This window comes from Gekko japonicus, unplaced genomic scaffold (genome assembly GCF_001447785.1).
Source record: "Gekko japonicus isolate JY-2015 unplaced genomic scaffold, Gekko_japonicus_V1.1 scaffold314, whole genome shotgun sequence".
NCBI classification, from domain to species: domain Eukaryota; kingdom Metazoa; phylum Chordata; class Lepidosauria; order Squamata; family Gekkonidae; genus Gekko; species Gekko japonicus.
In genome coordinates this window covers 1090710-1107475 of record NW_015170284.1, presented here as the reverse complement: position 1 = coordinate 1107475, position 16766 = coordinate 1090710, and the positions used below count along the sequence as shown (strand labels likewise).

The 16766-nt window shown below is 41.0% G+C and overlaps 1 protein-coding gene across 1 annotated transcript in view; it reads right to left on the bottom strand.

The window, feature by feature from the left end:
- Nucleotides 1–875: 875 nt before the first annotated feature.
- The window catches only part of NPRL2 (NPR2-like, GATOR1 complex subunit), a 22538-nt gene continuing 6647 nt past the window's right edge, over nucleotides 876–16766 (bottom strand). Inside the window, exons 3-12 of the mRNA XM_015417852.1 lie at nucleotides 16168–16259; nucleotides 14923–15091; nucleotides 14084–14192; nucleotides 12937–13073; nucleotides 11211–11308; nucleotides 8849–8885; nucleotides 5887–5980; nucleotides 4562–4679; nucleotides 2944–3086; nucleotides 876–2121 (exon numbers count right to left, since the gene is read on the bottom strand). Of these exons, the coding sequence (XP_015273338.1) occupies nucleotides 2054–2121; nucleotides 2944–3086; nucleotides 4562–4679; nucleotides 5887–5980; nucleotides 8849–8885; nucleotides 11211–11308; nucleotides 12937–13073; nucleotides 14084–14192; nucleotides 14923–15091; nucleotides 16168–16259 (1065 nt within the window). The 3' untranslated portion in view covers nucleotides 876–2053. The remainder of the gene's footprint in view (nucleotides 2122–2943; nucleotides 3087–4561; nucleotides 4680–5886; nucleotides 5981–8848; nucleotides 8886–11210; nucleotides 11309–12936; nucleotides 13074–14083; nucleotides 14193–14922; nucleotides 15092–16167; nucleotides 16260–16766) is intronic.

The window sequence follows — 16766 nt, the reverse complement described above, 5'->3', positions numbered from 1 at the left end:
ACGACAAGTACTTCAGAAGTTGTAAGTCCAAAATGAAATTCAAACACAAAAGCTGGTCACACCATTTATTAAGACCAATTAAAATGGTGAAACTGTGTGCAAGCTTTTGAATTCTCCAGAATCTTTTTGGACTGATGAAGACCTCTGGAGAACTTGGAAGCTTGCACACTGATTTGTTATTTTGGCTGGTCTTAATAAATGCTACTGTATGCTTTGTTTTACAAACAGTTCAGACACATTGGCAGATACTACCTGGTTAAAAAAAAAGAGGATGTAAAAGGATAATGAGAACAACAATCTCATCTCCCCTACTAAGAAGAAGAGATTGGATTTATACCCCGCCCTTCACTCGGAGTCTCAGAGCAGCTTACAAACTCCTTTCCCTTCGCCTCCCCACAACAGACACTCTGTGAGGTAGGTGGGGCTGGGAGAGCTCTTTCTCGAATTGTTCACCCAGTAAATTCTCAGGTTCTGGACTAAATGCCAGCTTAGATTCATTTATAAAGGACATAACCAACTCTAAATTTAGAGAATCCACATGGTCACACTGACACCAACACCATATTGAATTTCAGTACCAGTCTTAACGTTTGGTTACTCTACCCCAGAAGTGTTTAACTCATTTGTTACGATCTGACATATATGTCACTTTGTCAGGCCAGGCCATGCGTACCATAAAACGTAATGCCAGGTCCTGGAGACAAACTGTATAAAGGCCAGCAGCTGGTAAGCTCCAAGTTGATGTATCCTCACTGCAAGGCCCCATGGGCTGGGAGGGGGGTGCAAAGGAGAGCCAGTGGTACAGCACTGGGCAGATGCTCCCACGCTGCCTGACTGCTGCAGATGAGGTTGTTCTGCCATGTTGAAACCACAATCAGAGTGACTCCACCCACTCCACCCTCCCGAGAAGTCTCCTGTTCCCTCCCTTGCACTAGTTGCTTGTGGGCCACATAAGAGCCTTGGACAGACTGGTTCCGACCCCTGGGCCTTATGTCTGACACCCCTGCTGTATCCCATCCTGTTGTATTTAAATGGCTAATTGTACAGGAGATTATTATTTATATTGACCTAATAAAATAATAAAAATGTCTGTAATTTCTCTTCCCCAATTATAATTCATAGGGTGCACTCAAAATAAATGGCTACAATAGAATATTCAGTTATCACTACAGTTCCTGCTTCATTGGTGTAATTTTACTACAGTATATTTTCAATTTGGTGCTTTAGTCCAGGGATGAACATAGTACTACTGCTAGATTCATAACAGCAGATATTTGAACTGAATCCTTTTGCTAGAAACAAGGGCGAGAATGGACTGTGAACACTGTGAAAAGTTTCAGAGAAACGGGGCCATCCTGATTTTTCACATTAAATGGAATAGTTTCCAGAAGTCAGTTCCATAGATAGCAAATGAACAGAGGGTGGAGGCACAGAGGGTGGAGGCAGCAACAGATTAATATTTTCAGACTATTGGGAACAAACTACAATTATGTGAAATGAAGCCCCCCAAAGATTTTTTAACTGAAAAGCATCATTGAGAAGGCAGTTTGGAAGGATGGGTGTGTGGATGAGTGCCTAGCCTCTTCTACACCAGCCATTCTTCTGGTCCAAATCTCCTACCATGGGGTTCCAGATACATATCTGTTCTCAAATACATACTTGGAACCCCATGGGGAATGTAATAGGGTGGGGAACGTTGGAAAACAAGGAATGCATTAAGCACCCATCCATTCCACAATTGCTTGCTTAACATTAGGCCTCCAGTAGATTCTGTTTCAAAAACAAACAGCTGTTGGGATATCATTACATGCAATTAAGTGTAACATGCAGTTTTCCTCTCAGAGAAACAGGATCCATACTTCGTCTTCAGTTAGCAACACAAGCCCACTTAACTAATTCTTTCCAAGCAACACTGGCTTGAAAAGCTGCACAGTCTCATACAACAAGAGCAACGCTGCTCTCCAAGAGATCCTGGTGCCACCTCTGAGTTCCAGGCAGCTCGAGCAATCGTTTACAGGGCATGATGAAGAAATGTCTGCTTCCTTGGACAGACTCATTTCCAGCAAACAATTATATTGGGATCATTTTCCAGCCTCTCGTCCAACTCCCGGTAGCTCATGCCTAAAGGAGGAAACACAACACAATGGCTATTTAGGATTCACAGAGCACAAACATAACTACACCTGTAAAATACAGCAGTTGTCAGCAATGACTGATCCCTGCTCCAAAGGAGGAGGCTGAATCAACTGAAGCTGTCAGCTCAAGGAAATAACAATTTGCATCTCCACTGTAGCGATACACTAATTTAACTTAATGAAGGGCAGCCACTTATCCTCACAGTTTATTTTCATTGTTCCTCTCTTCTTCCAGAGACTGCCACCGCTTCCCTCCCAGTTAAAGAATGTTTTCCTGTATCTTATATTTTACTTACTAGAGATTCAACAACATGACATTTAAGGATGATCAAAGGTAGATAATCCTTCATTCTGTGCTAAGCATCACTCCATGGCACCTCTGCTGTTCTCATCCCTAACTGAAAGGAAGCCCAAGTGCACACACCTGGATTGGGTCACCTTTAGCCATGCTTCTCCCACAGTTGCCTTTACTGTCTCTGGTGCCCTTGTCAAAATGTAGATTTGTGAGCCCCTGAAGGCAAGGACCTGTTACCTCCAGAGTAACATAAGCAACAATTACTCTGTAAAGCACCACTGGCTTATCAGGAGTTTGGAATACAAGCCTGATCCTGCAGGTTTATATGCTGTTTTACATTCTGGGTGCTAGGAAGTTCCTGGTGGATTTTAGTGGATTTTGTTTCACTGTTTTATTGCTGTGTTTAATGTTATGATGATTCCCCCCCCCCCCCCCAATATTGTTGCTTGCTGCTCCCCTGATTATACACCAGTTTGTGCACTTCAGTGGCCGGATCCATACCTAATTGCATACCTGTTTTACAGCAGATTTCATCATAGCTGTGACAGCCTGTGTAGAGCCGTGCTGGATGACTTCTTTCATCCCGGGCGACTTTCACGGGATACTTCTGAAGCCTCCGAATAAGACCTTTCATCAAACCAAACTGAATGAGCTTCCTGAACCGGAGAAGGATAAAGTGTTTACGGAACAGCTGGGCAACAAAAATAATTAAGACACTTTTTGAAACAAAACAAAAAAAACCAATTTTCTGTAGCAGTTTAAAACCAGTGACAATGGTGTTCTCATAGCATTCCTGCATGGTACTTTTTCTGGGGACTGGAAGCAAGCATACAGTAGGTCTGATCCTTCCAATCCCAGCCAGAGGGATGATACAGATCATTGTGAAAAGAACATGGGGTGTACAGTGTGCATAGCTGGCAGACACCTGCCTTTGGAAGACATGATCCTGTACTTCTGTGTGAAATAGCGGTGGGGGATGCAGTGGCTATTTAACAGAGACTGTATCCTAATCATACACAGCCCAGTCTCCTCTTCAACTTAGGCTCTCTAGAAATGTTAGAATTCTAAGGTCAAAATCAGGCAAGAGTGCTGGAAGCACTCCTTCTATATTCTTCCATAACCAAATGATAGCAGGACAGACAATGAGCCTGTCTACATGACAAACTTTATGCCTGGTTAACTGTCATCAAAAACAAGACAGGCTTCGGTATGAATACAATTGGGAAAAATGAACTCACCGAAGAAAGCCACTATTCTATAACTTTTACACACTTGGTTATACTTTTTATAATGTTTATAATGCAAATTTCTTGTTCTAAACAACATTCATCCTTATATAAAATACATTTCATAAGCAAAGACCATAGAGAATGGTATGAATGCAACACAAAAACTTGACACTGTTTTGACTATGCTCCTAGAATGTTTTCTCTTTAAAGTGTCTTGAAAGAGATGCTTTAAACCCTGTGCCAGAGGATAAATGGACACAGATCTGACATCAGGAATCACAAGAATGAGAAACCTGTAGGAGAACACTTCAACCTTCCAGGACATTCAATGGGTGACCTCAAAATAGGGTCACCTATTGAATGGAAACAGAATGGAAAGGGAGATTGCTGAATTACAAGTTATTACAACACTTGGATCAAAACCTCCCCAGGACTCAACAGGGATATTGGTTTCTCATAGCTTCTCAAGAGTATCAGCTAGGGTACAATTCTAAAACCAATACATGTGAAGTATGGAACCATTCTGCCCCCCAAAACTTTCCCTACCAGTGAAGCCTGATCATGTTTTTATTGCAACTTAATTACAAATTTGGTGGAGCCATTGGACATTAGATAATTTGCTTTGTGAGCTTTGAAAGAAGGGCCACCAATTAACCATTAAGTCATCAGATCTTTTTTTTTTGTTCCTGATTGCCCTATTGTCTGGGGGTTCTTGGCTAACTGATTACCCATATATAAAACTGAAATAACAAAGGGGCCAGCTCAGTTTAAATTTGGAATTAAGGTGATTTGTAAGATTAAGCCTTATGTTTCACCTTTTGCAGCAGAAGAATTTTATTTACAAATACTTATTACTTAAAAAAACAAAACAAAACTAACAAGAATCCCCTCAGGCTTCTAACCTTTCATCTATTCTCTGGAGTTGAACTGTATAGCGACAAATGAGGTCTCGAACAGTTGTGCCAGGGGTCAGTCCACAGTACAGCTGGAAAACATCTCTCAGACTCGCTCGTTTGTGACCTGGACAAGAAAGAAAAATCGATGACACCTCAAGAAGTTCCAGTACTTTGGAAACCTCAGAATTGGAGAAAGGGGCTGCTGCAGTGAAAATACCTAAAGCTAATCTGAAGTATAAGAAGAAGAAACGTAAAAAATAAGCAGATAGTTTAACAGAATAGGGATTATTAATTACCTGAGATCAGTATTAAGCTTCAAACTAGCTTTATTTAGAATTCAACCTTTTGATACAACACTTCTTGTTATTGTAGTAGGATTGATATATAACTTGGAATATGATCCTTATCTTATTTTTTGTTAGTATTAGTTTTCCCCTTTCCCCCTCCCTGTGGGTTGTAATATATAAAATGCAATTAAAAAGTTATAAAAAAGAAAGAAAGAAAAATCGAAACATTATAATCAAGAAACAATTCTGGCTTATCCTGCAGTTATCACTACTAAAGTATCCATATGTATATTATATACAGTATTTGTCACAGGCAAAACAACATTTGCAGCTGGCCAACAGTCAAAATGATCAAATGTGTTAAACAGCCAATGAATGTCCTACGTAAGTAAAATATCCTACAGAGTATCAAAAGTACCAATTATATCACCAGGTACTAACTGCAAATCAAAAGTACCAAAAACTAATTGCGTAACAATAAGAATTACACAGTGTCATACATACAAACAATACAGTAGTTCATAAAAATATACATGAACTCACGAGAGCGGTAAACTACAATCCATAAAACTACTACTGATAGCAATGGCAGTAAATTTTATAATTATTAAAACACTTATAGATTGCCATCGACTAATCATGCCTGAGGTAGTGTACAGTTACTGAAAATATAAACAACTAATAAGTGAATGAGTACCAGTAAAACAAAACAGCAAACAAGAACCAAGTTAACCATAAACCAGCATCAATAAAACAATGAACAGAACAGTAAATTAAACCAAATTAGTGTACAAGCAGCAAATGAATGACAACTAAACAGGGTAACAATTAACGAAAAACTATGTACAACAGAAGAGTTTTTACCTGGTGCCGAAAAGTATTCAAGCAAAGAGAAAGAAATTGATCTATTTAAATGTATTTGCTTGGACCCTGGATGTCAGCCAGTTGCTAATGTTACTTCACATCGGATATAGTATATACATGTTGATTATTTTATTATCAGAATCCTTATTAATTTCAGATTAGTCACTTATCCCCCAGTACCTGGCTTTGTGATGTAGGACAGGCATTCTTCTTGGAGAGATTTATCATCTACCAGATCCTGAACTCTGGGAGTAGTACAATACACGTTTGAATACTGGGAGAGAAAATGAAGGAACTGTTAGTCCACAATGGCAGGTGCAGCATTTCAGCTCCTACTGGGATTCATTTTGATTGCTAAACAGAACCATTCTAACATAAGGATATTATAACCAGCCAGGAGCTGAAGATGACATGGCACAGCTGCACCTAAGAACATGTGACTGTGTCTAAACAGGCTGTTCTAGAATTTTATTCTAGCATTTGTTGTTTTCCAGAATCTAATGCCAGATTTTGTTTTAAGTTTTCAAATGTTACTTGGTGGCCTCACTTTTATAGACCACATTCATTCTGGAAAAGAAAAAAAAAATTAAAGACATATGGAAACAAAAACAGGGCCACACACTCCCATAAGGCACATTCATCAGCATTTTTAAATTTCACACAATTCTAAACATTTACACACTGTGGCCTTTAGTAGTGCCATTCCCTCTACACCCTTCCTGACAAACAGCTAAAATCTCGGCTTATAGCCAAACAAGAAAGCATCTGTTCTCACAAAAGGATCCTCCTCTGTGCAACATGGATGTCAACAATTTCTGTGCACAGCTAACTTCTCCCAATGGAACTGAGACCCTGCCAAAAGACCATGGAGAAAATGAGTATATTCTAGGCTTGTGTACTTAAGTGGCCAGTGCATTCCAAGAACACAGGAGTATAGCAGATTAGCTGCAAGAGCTTTGCAGACAGCAGTACTTTTTAAAGCTCTAAAACTTCTCATCTGTGTGACGGCTGGGGCCACAGTTTAGCCTTTTGTAGGTTGTAATCATATCACAGTACTGCGATTGAACTGCTACCTACATACAGTAAACTTAAGTATAACTGCAGAAGTGAAGGTTTATTCTGTTTGCTTTGAGCAAAGTGTCTGCCATTTTATTCCACCTTGATCTGTACAGTGATAGGCCCTGAGGAACATGCATTCACCTTCCTTTTATCTGGGGCCGAATCACTAATGACACTTGAAATCTATGAATGGAGGTCAGTACTATTTTCTTTTTTTACAGGAATTAGACGGTTGTAAATTTGATGAGAGCAGTGGCACAGAGGAATAATAGGTATTTCTTTTCCTCTCTGGTTCCAGGATCTAAACCACCCCTCCCACAGCTACCATTATCCCCTCCCCCTCAAAACTAGGGAGGGATTCAAGTATGCCATCCATATCTGTACTCACCTTGTTTTGGGGGGAGCTGTTTATATCAAGGGAATGGCAGCAGAAAAAAAATAAACACTCCTAGCACCACTACTACAACCACATTCAGGCAACCCACCCCTTCTCTATTTTAGTTCTGCAGTAAAAAAAAACCCACACAACTATCATGTCTGATCCCTTGGGATATCACTTGTCTGAGGATTTTGACATCTATCTGTACAATGTAAATGAATTTATTGCAGTGAACACTCACTAACAATATATTTTGAGTTCGCCTTGACAACAACACACTGAGTTTTACCTCTTGAGGAAATTAATTTTATTATCCACCAGACCACAGGAATTAGGTTAGTACTGGCTAATGAAATCACATGGTTTGTGAGGGCATCTCGAGCAACAGGGTAGGATCGGGGGGAGAGAAAGCTGAAGGCAAGAATAAGAAGTGCATATAGAGAACAGCTAACACCCAATGTGTAACAGAATGACAGAACTCAATAAAGTGTCAGGAGCGCATGCACCTATTTGTATGTACACCTTGTACACAAACAACAGCTTTTCTTGTAAAGACCCATTTCAAATAGGTCCTTCATCAGGTATTGCTGAATGTCTCAGTGCCGTGTGTTCATACTTCTTCATAAGTGTGTGGATGCTTTAACAACTAATTTAATTGTTGAAAATTAGAAATTATTGCTAATTAGAATAGTGTTGAACAGAAGAATCCAAAGTGTCCAGAGGTAGGAAGGAACAGCTGCCTTTCATCATCATCCTGCAGCCATCCCACTAGAACACAGCTGGCCTGTGTAAGGCTTTGAGTACAACTAACAGGCTCCTGAAAGCACCTTCACTGCTATCTTTTCTCATACTCACTCTGCCACATATGAATGCCTAGACACAAGAAAAGTTACAGCAAGGAGTACAAATGCCTGACTATCCAGTGCTTCACTGTAACCCTGCTGGCAGATGTGATGCTATAATTCCAACAGTATTACAATGGGAGTGGAAGGTTGGTGCTTGCTCTAGGAACTATCATTCCGGCTGCCTCTACTGAAAATAAAGGCTCTTTGCTTCACGATGTAGAATTTGGCTCACACTGCTGTTACTTTATGGCCTACAACCTGGAACTTTGGTAACTAAGGGTGCTGCTTTTGATGAAGGCCAAAGAAAACAGTGAGATCATGTATTTACGCTCTCTTTCTAGATTTTCAAAAATAATTCCCTCCAAATGTGAGCTTAGTTCTTTATTAAAAATGAGAAGTTTACTATCTGTGAAAATACACTTGGCTGTATATATTAAATGGTCTTTAATTTGTCTTATAGAACTAGGCATTAAAACAGCATTAGACACACTACTAAGATGTGCTGCTTTTCAAACTAAGCTTTCTTCCTGGTTTAAATTAAATTAAATTAAATTTCTACCAAAAGTGTGTATTGATATCCTCAGGTTTGCTAAATTAAACGCTTTATTAATAAAGGTGTTGCACATGAAAGGAGACAAACAACAAAGATCAGCATTCTTTCCTTCAGATGAATGTGTGATCCAATTCCATAGAGAAATAACTGTTTGATGATGAACTAGGAAATTCCTACCTGCTTGGATCAGTGATGGCTGATTCATATAGCCAAACCACTACTTGCTGCAGTCATCAAGTGATGAAAATGCATCATGAGTGACCCAGAAACCCACTGCTTACAGTCCCAGTTCCCCAAACTACTTACCTGAAGTATGGAAACGAGAGTCACTACTCCATAGTATCTGGAAAACATGAAGCCCATGAGAAACTAACCCCCACACTAAAAATTTATACTTAGGATGTGTTTTAAAAGAAGATACACAATGCTGGTGGGCAATCATTATCTGACATGGATATGACTTTTGCGGAAATCTTGCAGCAATTTTGTTATGAGTATTTGGAAGACATGGCATTAAGATAAGAGATGCTTATAGCGAGTATATTGGCTGACGCACTGTAGAAGGCTGGTCATTCTCAAAATGATCACATCTTAATTTCTAAAAGAAATGGCAGGGCTCAAGCCTATAATTTACCACATCTTCCCCCTTCCTTATCTCAGATAAGAATGGGCTTCCTCTGGCAAAGTAGTAGGAGGTATATCTGTGCATGTGTAACCTCAGTTTGTGGGTTCTGTAGGACAGAACTTGGAATGAATCATGCAATTATTTAAAGGGAATAAAACATCATATCATGTAACAAAAACACAGATCTTAGTAACACAATGGAGCAGTGATCTTTTAAAGTCCGACTCCAAACAGTTAACTTTTCCCTCCTTCACAGCTTGTCACCCCCACAGTTCATCTCTTTCCTCTTGCTGGTGGCCCAAGAAGTCTTTAGCTGAACACTCTGTGTGCCAGCTTCTGAGCTGAAGGTCCCAAATGAACTCCCATTAGATAACACAGTCCTTAAACAAGGTGTTGAGAGCCCATGATTAAGGTTCAAGCTCCCCAGCAGGGCAGTGTTGCTTCCCTCCTTTGCCTTCCACAGTCTGCACCCTTCTGCATCTAGAGGCTCCAACCCTTCCTGGTTCATCCCATTCCTGGCTAGGGGCTACACATGCTCAGAGGTACTTTTTCTTTATTACTTCTTTACATATTTCACTGCTGAGCTGTAACACTGAGAATCAGTTCTGGGGCTGAACTTTTAACACAAATTATGCTCTAAATGCCCTAATCTGGATGGCCCATCCAAACCTGATCTCGTCAGATTTTGGAAGCTAAGCAGGGCTGACATTGGTTAGTAATTGGATGGGAGACCTCCAAAGAAATCCAGAGTTGCGATACAGGGGCAGGCAACAGAAAACCACCTTTGTTTGTCTCTTGCCCTGAAAGCCTTATGGGATTACCATAAATCAGCTGTGACTTGATAGCACTTTCCACCACCACCACCACTTGCTCTGAAGAGAAATGAGGTTGGCATGGAAAAGCTCAGTGCTACAACACATTTCAAGGGGTTTCCATGTTTTTTCATTAAGACAGACATTGTTATGATATTATCAAACAAAGAAACACTGTGATAAAATTGACAATATTTAATGATTCTTATGAACATCAGTTTGTGTGTCTATTAAGACTTTTACAATATTGCTTAGGAAATTCTGACATTTTCAAGGGAAACTCCAACATCATCATATCCTCAATGAGCGCCCGGTTGATTACAGCTTAATTATTGTAGCTTAACTTCTTTTTCATATTATCCTGAAACAAACATGGTTATTTAGAATAGAAAGAGACATGAAGCTGAAAGGAATATAGTTTTGTTATAATTTTGTTTAAATATCAATAATTTTTAACTTGAATGATTTTAAACTTACTTCCAGTTCCATTGTAGTTTGTTTCAGGATAATATGAAAAAGAAGTTAGGCTGCAATAATTTGAAGAAAGTAAAAAAGAGGTTAAACTGTATCACAAAGAAGTTAAGTTGTATCAAGAGGCTGACACCTTCCAACCTTATAGGTTTACTCCTGAGGTCAACCGGGCACTCATTGAGGATATGATGATGTTGGACTTTCCTTTGAAAATGTCAGATGTTCATAAGAATCATTAAATATTGTAAATTTTATCACAGTGTTTCTTTGTTTGATAGTATGAACCTGTAACTGTGATCCCTTCTTTGGTTTACTCAGTTGTTATGATAATGGCACACAGTATTTGCATGTTATAGGTTTTGAAAAAAGAAAAGAAAACAACTTACCCCATAGCCCAGTTACATGAATGATCTATTCTTCAACATAACAAATACCTTTGTTGTCTTCACTGTGCTTATTTGATATTTAGTTGGTACTAACAGTAGACAAAGCACTAGTCACAATGTGAAAGAACCATGATCTGAACGCTCAAAGTGAACAAACTTCGATGGGCAAGAGCCAGTTTTTCAGATACATTAAAAAATATCTCTTGTACTGAAAATGTAGGTTATTTTGCTTCTATGTGACAGCTGCTAAGGAGAAGACGAAGCTAAAAAGAGTCTGTGGGTGGAAATGCCAGCTCTGATCAATGAAGGATTCTAATTCGAAAGTAGGGCTCAAAACTTTTCCAACTTTTATATTCCTATGATTTGGCACTTACAACAGATTCTGGATGGCAATTCGAACCAAATTGAGCTCCACATCTGCTTCAGCTGAGATTTTCTGAATGTGCCGAAACCCATCAATGTATGGCAGGATCTAGGAAGAGAGGGTGCATATGATGCCAGGCAAAGCCAAGAGTCTTACAAACAAGCGTAAAGCATTTTTCACTAGCTAAGCAAGGAAGAGAAAGCAAGGTCTGGAAGACTGGCAGGCCACACAGAAGGCGTGAGCAAAATTTAAGCTCACACAGGATGACTTCTTGAAGGACTTTATCAATATAAGCCACCCTGAGCCTGTTTTGGCGGGGAGGGCGGGACATAAATTGAATAAATAAATAAATATATGAAAGTTCTAGTGCAACAATGGGAATGTCAGACCCAGCAAGAGAAATTAAGCAATTAAAACATTATGAAAAACATGGTGGATGAGAGAATGTTTAAGATGATTTGCATGCAATGGCTTGGAGGATCGCATTACACCTTTTATCTGAGATGAATTGGAGGAATGCTCTTCCCAGGCTGTACTGTCTGCAAAAGAATTTATGCACTCTTGCTTATATCCCATACCATGTGAAAAGGTAGTGCAAATACTTAAGAAAATATAGCACCAAAAAACTGTGTAACATTAGATTTCAGCAATTACGGAAGTAAAGAAATCCACAAAGTTTTGTTATCAGAGGCTCTTTTCATAGCTCAAATTCTGAGGAATAGTCTTCCTATAAAGTACCAATCAGTGCTCTTTCACTAAATGACAGAGTTATAAAGGGCAGCATATCCTTTAAGAAGAAGAAGAGATTGGATTTATACCCTGCCTTTCACTACCCAAAGGTGTCTCAGAGCGGCTTACAAACTCCTTTCCCTTTTCCTCCCCACAACAGACACCCTGTGAGGTAGGTGGGGCTGAGAGAGCTCTGACAGAAAGTGCTCTTTGTTAAGAACAGCTCTAGTCAAAACTACGGCTTGCCCAAGGTCATCCAGCCAGGTGCAAGTGGAGGAGTGGGGAATCAAACCCAGTTCTCCCAGATTAGAGTCCACGCACTTAACCACTACACCAAACTGGCTTTAAGAAAAAAATGTATCCACACATCTTTCCCAATTGAACCCTAGGAACAAGGCTGCAGTTCCATGCCTACTTACTTATAAGTGCCATTTAATTCATGAGGACTTACTGCTAAACAAACATGTATCAGAGCTAACTGCCGAAACTGCATCTTTGCAGTAGTAGACTGTCTCACAAAAATCTGAGCCAGGTGGGATTACTTTCTAGGGTTGTGGTTTCTTTTTTGGAAACTAAGTCATCTATAAAGGTAAAGGTTCCCTTGCTCGAAAGCCAGTCGAATTCGACTCTAGGGTTGCGGTGCTCATCTCCATTTCAAAGCCGAAGAGCCAGCGCTGTCCGAAGACGTTTCCGTGGTCATGTGGCCGGCATGACTAAACACCAAGGCGTACGGAACGCTGTTACCTTCCCACCGAAGTGGTACCTATTTATCTACTTGCAATTCCTTGCTTTCGAACTGCTAGGTTGGCAGGAGCTGGAACTAGAGATGGGAGCTCACTCCATTATACGACACCCGGGTCTCGAACTGCTGAACTACTGACCTTCCACAGCCTGCAGTTCAGCGTCTTAACCACTTGAGCCACCGCATCTATACTGCCCCCCAGACTCTGCATTCCAGTGTGCAATGAGTTTGCAGCCCCAATGTCCTCCCCGTTGTATGAACAAACCTGCTGAGTGGTGAGGTCCCACTGGGAATTGAAGAAGTCATCCTTATCTTGGGTGAAAACAGGAACATCATATTCCTGCACAATGGGGGGATCTGGGCGTTGCTCAATCACTTTCAGGTGAATGGTGTTTGATTCATCTAACAAAAGGAAGAGATCAGGTTTGAACTTAAATGTTATTTGATGCTAGGAGGACAAGCAGCTCTGCTGGGCTGGGGACGCTTGGCTCTTTGGCTGGGGCTTTGCATCTCTGACCTCCCTTATTTAGACCAGGTCTACGACGGGAGTATCCAATCATCAAAACATTCCATCAACCCTTCCTTCACAGAGCTAATCAAGGGGGTGTACATATTTCTCCAGCATTTTCCCACTACAAACTGGTGAGGTAGGTCAGGTTGAGAGAGCGTAACTGGCCCGGGATTACCCAGTGAATTTTATGGTGGAATGGAGGTTTGAATCCAGGTCTCCCCAGCTGTAGTTTCAGCATGCTAGTCACCAAGACACACTGTCTCCCTTACTGATTATTACTACATCCCCCTCCCCAACACAGCTGAATTATTTGGGGCTTAAATTTAACAGAACTGTTTGTTCATCAGTCCGAGACCAGCCAGCTGTATGGCCAACCGCAGGTGGTGGGAGCAAGAGACTGCCCAGTGACCCCAGATGCAGCCAGGGCATGGAGAAGAGTGGCAAGGGGCTAAAAGCCTACGTGTTTTCTTATTATCTGAAGCACTGGATAATATACACTCAGTTTACACAACCAGGAGAAACAGCAGTGCCTCACCTCTGCTGAGAATACTAATCACGATAGCCACAGTACTGTTGGTGAGGAAGGAACTTGTTTCCTATCATAAGAACTTGCTTAAGGCACCTTGTCCATCTTTTCATGTAGGGCTGCAATGTTCTTTTTCTAACCAAATCACAGGAGGAGTTAGGCCAATGGTATCCACTGTTAAGTAGCTACCCCCTCCCAATTCCTGAGGAGCGTCATATTCCAGGGTGGCAACCACCACTGCCTCCTTATACCCTTGATAAGAAGAGGAGGGAGTCATAAAACACAAGAAATGCTCTCTCCTGCACTGAATGTGCCACAGTCCCATCCTCCAAAACCACATGTATCTAAAAAGGAGCATGTGACCGTTGATGATACCTATTGGCAGAGTGCATTTGCCAGTGGCATTCAATTCCTCAAGCAGGATGGTCATTATCGGTATCAACTTTTGCTTGCTCTCATCATTGGAGATGAAGCCACTCTCAAGCTAGGAAAGGACAGAGACGATGATCAGTTCTGAGCAATGTGCAGAAAAGTGTCATTCAATGCAGCTGCAGAACAGGCTGAGTGAATTACACACCAAATAAAAAAAAACACCTGCCCAGTACTTCTGAACAACAAATTATACTGATTATTGCAGTGAAAATACACGGAAACATATTAAACATTATTTTCAGAGCAGTGGAAGCAAACTCTCCTTAAAAGTTACCATGGCATTAATGCCAGACTGGCAGAAGTTGTGTGATATGGGTACACATGTAATAAGGATGGGGGGAGAAGAGATCCTTGCTGTTTTGGGAAGAGCCCTGTTTGTCTTTCCAAGCATTGCTGCTGGGAACAACCATGCATTTCCCCCCTTTTAACAGGAATACTGATGAAGTAAAGCAAGTAAGAGCTTACATTTTCCAAGCTTAAAAAAATCCTTTTAAAAACAATTCCAAAAATGCATGGGGAGTGCTGTGTCTGGTCACCAATGATGTCTCTGGCACTACCAAATAGTTGATGGCAGCAGACACTCCACCCCATTGTGATACCTCTGCAAAGTTTGCATTGCAAGTTTCAGAGTTTAGCATGTTTCACTTGAGGCCCTACAAATTCTGCCCCCCCCCCCAAGGGCAACAGAAGAAATAAACAAAAGATAAGGTTTCTGAAAATGTATATTGGTACATGCCTAAGCACAGAAAAGTGAAAAAAAACACATTCACTTAATGTCTAACCTCCAGAGTTGTGAGATAACCTGCCAATTTCTTCACAATGGGTTCCAGGGCACAGGTTTTAGCTCTAGCATCACAAACAAAACCGAGGTTAAAGAGCAGAGCGTTCCGGCTATACTTCTTATGCTCAATACAAACTGGGCAGCCAATTAGTTTTTTGTCCATGGCTGTACTGTTAGAGAGAAAGAATTTCAATATTATTAAGCATAAATTTATGACACTTAGCAGTGTACAGAATACTGTGCAGCTGTATTTCATTTACAGTCATTCATTATTGCTATACATTAACCAACCATTTTTGGCCCATGTGTGCTAAAAAAAAAAAGGAACCATCTACCTGTGAAAATGTTAGCTGGCTGGCAAACAAAAAGAAGAAGAAGAGGAAGAGATTGGATTTATACCCCGCCCTTCACTACCCAAAGGTGTCTCAGAGCAGTTTACAAACTCCTTTCCCTTCCCCTCCCCACAACAGGCACCCTGTGAGGTGGGTGGGGCTGAGAGAGCTCTTGACAGAAACTGCTCTTTTTCAAGGACAGCTGTCTCAGAGCTTGTGACTGACCCAAGGTCACATCAGCAGGTGCAGGTGCAAGTGGAAGAGTGGGGAATCAAACCCGGTTCTCCCAGATTAGAGTCCGCACACCTTAACCACTACACCAAACTGGTAGTGGCAGGGGAAACCAAGGGTCGTTCTTGAGCAGACCGCTGGGAGCAAGCCAAGTCCCAGTAGCTCTGCCAACTCACCGGAGGCCTACGTGACAGCGGCATGGGTACATGGAGGGATAATGGACATTAGCCACACTCATCAACTTCTCCCAAGCTACTGGCCCTAACAGAACTGCCAGTGCCTCAAGGGCACACCTTGGTTACTTGGACTGAGAATCATCCCTAAACACTCTTGAGTGCCACTGTTTGGAACTCATGCTGGGGGCGCTGCCTATCCCTGCTTTAGTCCCCTCTACAACCCAACTGCATTTACACAGAAAGAACAGCATGGCTAGCTGCTTTGCATATTCTGATTGAGTCCAAACTGTTCTCTGATCAAGCTATGGTGCAGGAAAAGCTCTTTGTACATTCTCAGAGACAGCTCTTCGGTTACTTCACTTCTCTCAAAGAAGGGCGGTAACCTCAGCTGAGAGAAGTGCTGCTAAATGGGAGTGGTTAAACGAGACAGGGTCATCTACAGAATCCACACTAATAGCACCCACCAGTGATTTTTTTTTTACTTAACGAACACCAAGTAGTACTTACACTGTAATGAGCTTGTTCTGTAGTTCGGGCTTAGTGATGATGTATACCTGAACTGTATCAAAGAGCTCCCGGGAAATAAAATCTTCTGGTACCTGCCAGGGTCAAACAAGACAACCGCAGATCGATTCAGAATCAGGATACAGACACCAGTTTCCAAGCTGAGCAGCAGAGAGGCAAAACCTCTTAATGCATTTAGAAAAATCAGTTTCTGGTCTGTCATCAACAAAGCCCTAATTGAATTTTAAGATACTATATTGGTGCTAGTCTCAATAGTTAATACCCACTTTCATTACATGGATAGAAGGAGAGGTTTTGCTGCTCAGAGGAAAGGTATAGAAGGAATCTACTCAAATGTATTTGTTTGTGTGAAGGGGATTTTTTTGTTCTGCCTTTTTTTAGAGGATAGGATGTGTTCCAGTATTAAAGAAGTGGAATGTACAGTCCAAACCAATAGAAGGGGGAGAAACCCTCTTAAAATGGTGAGGGGTGATGCAGAAAATAAGGTAGCATCAATGCAATTAGGCAAGGGTTTTTTCCCCCCTCTTATAAGATTCTTACATTGGAATGGTACATGAGGGAATACTTCCCTTTTTTCAAAG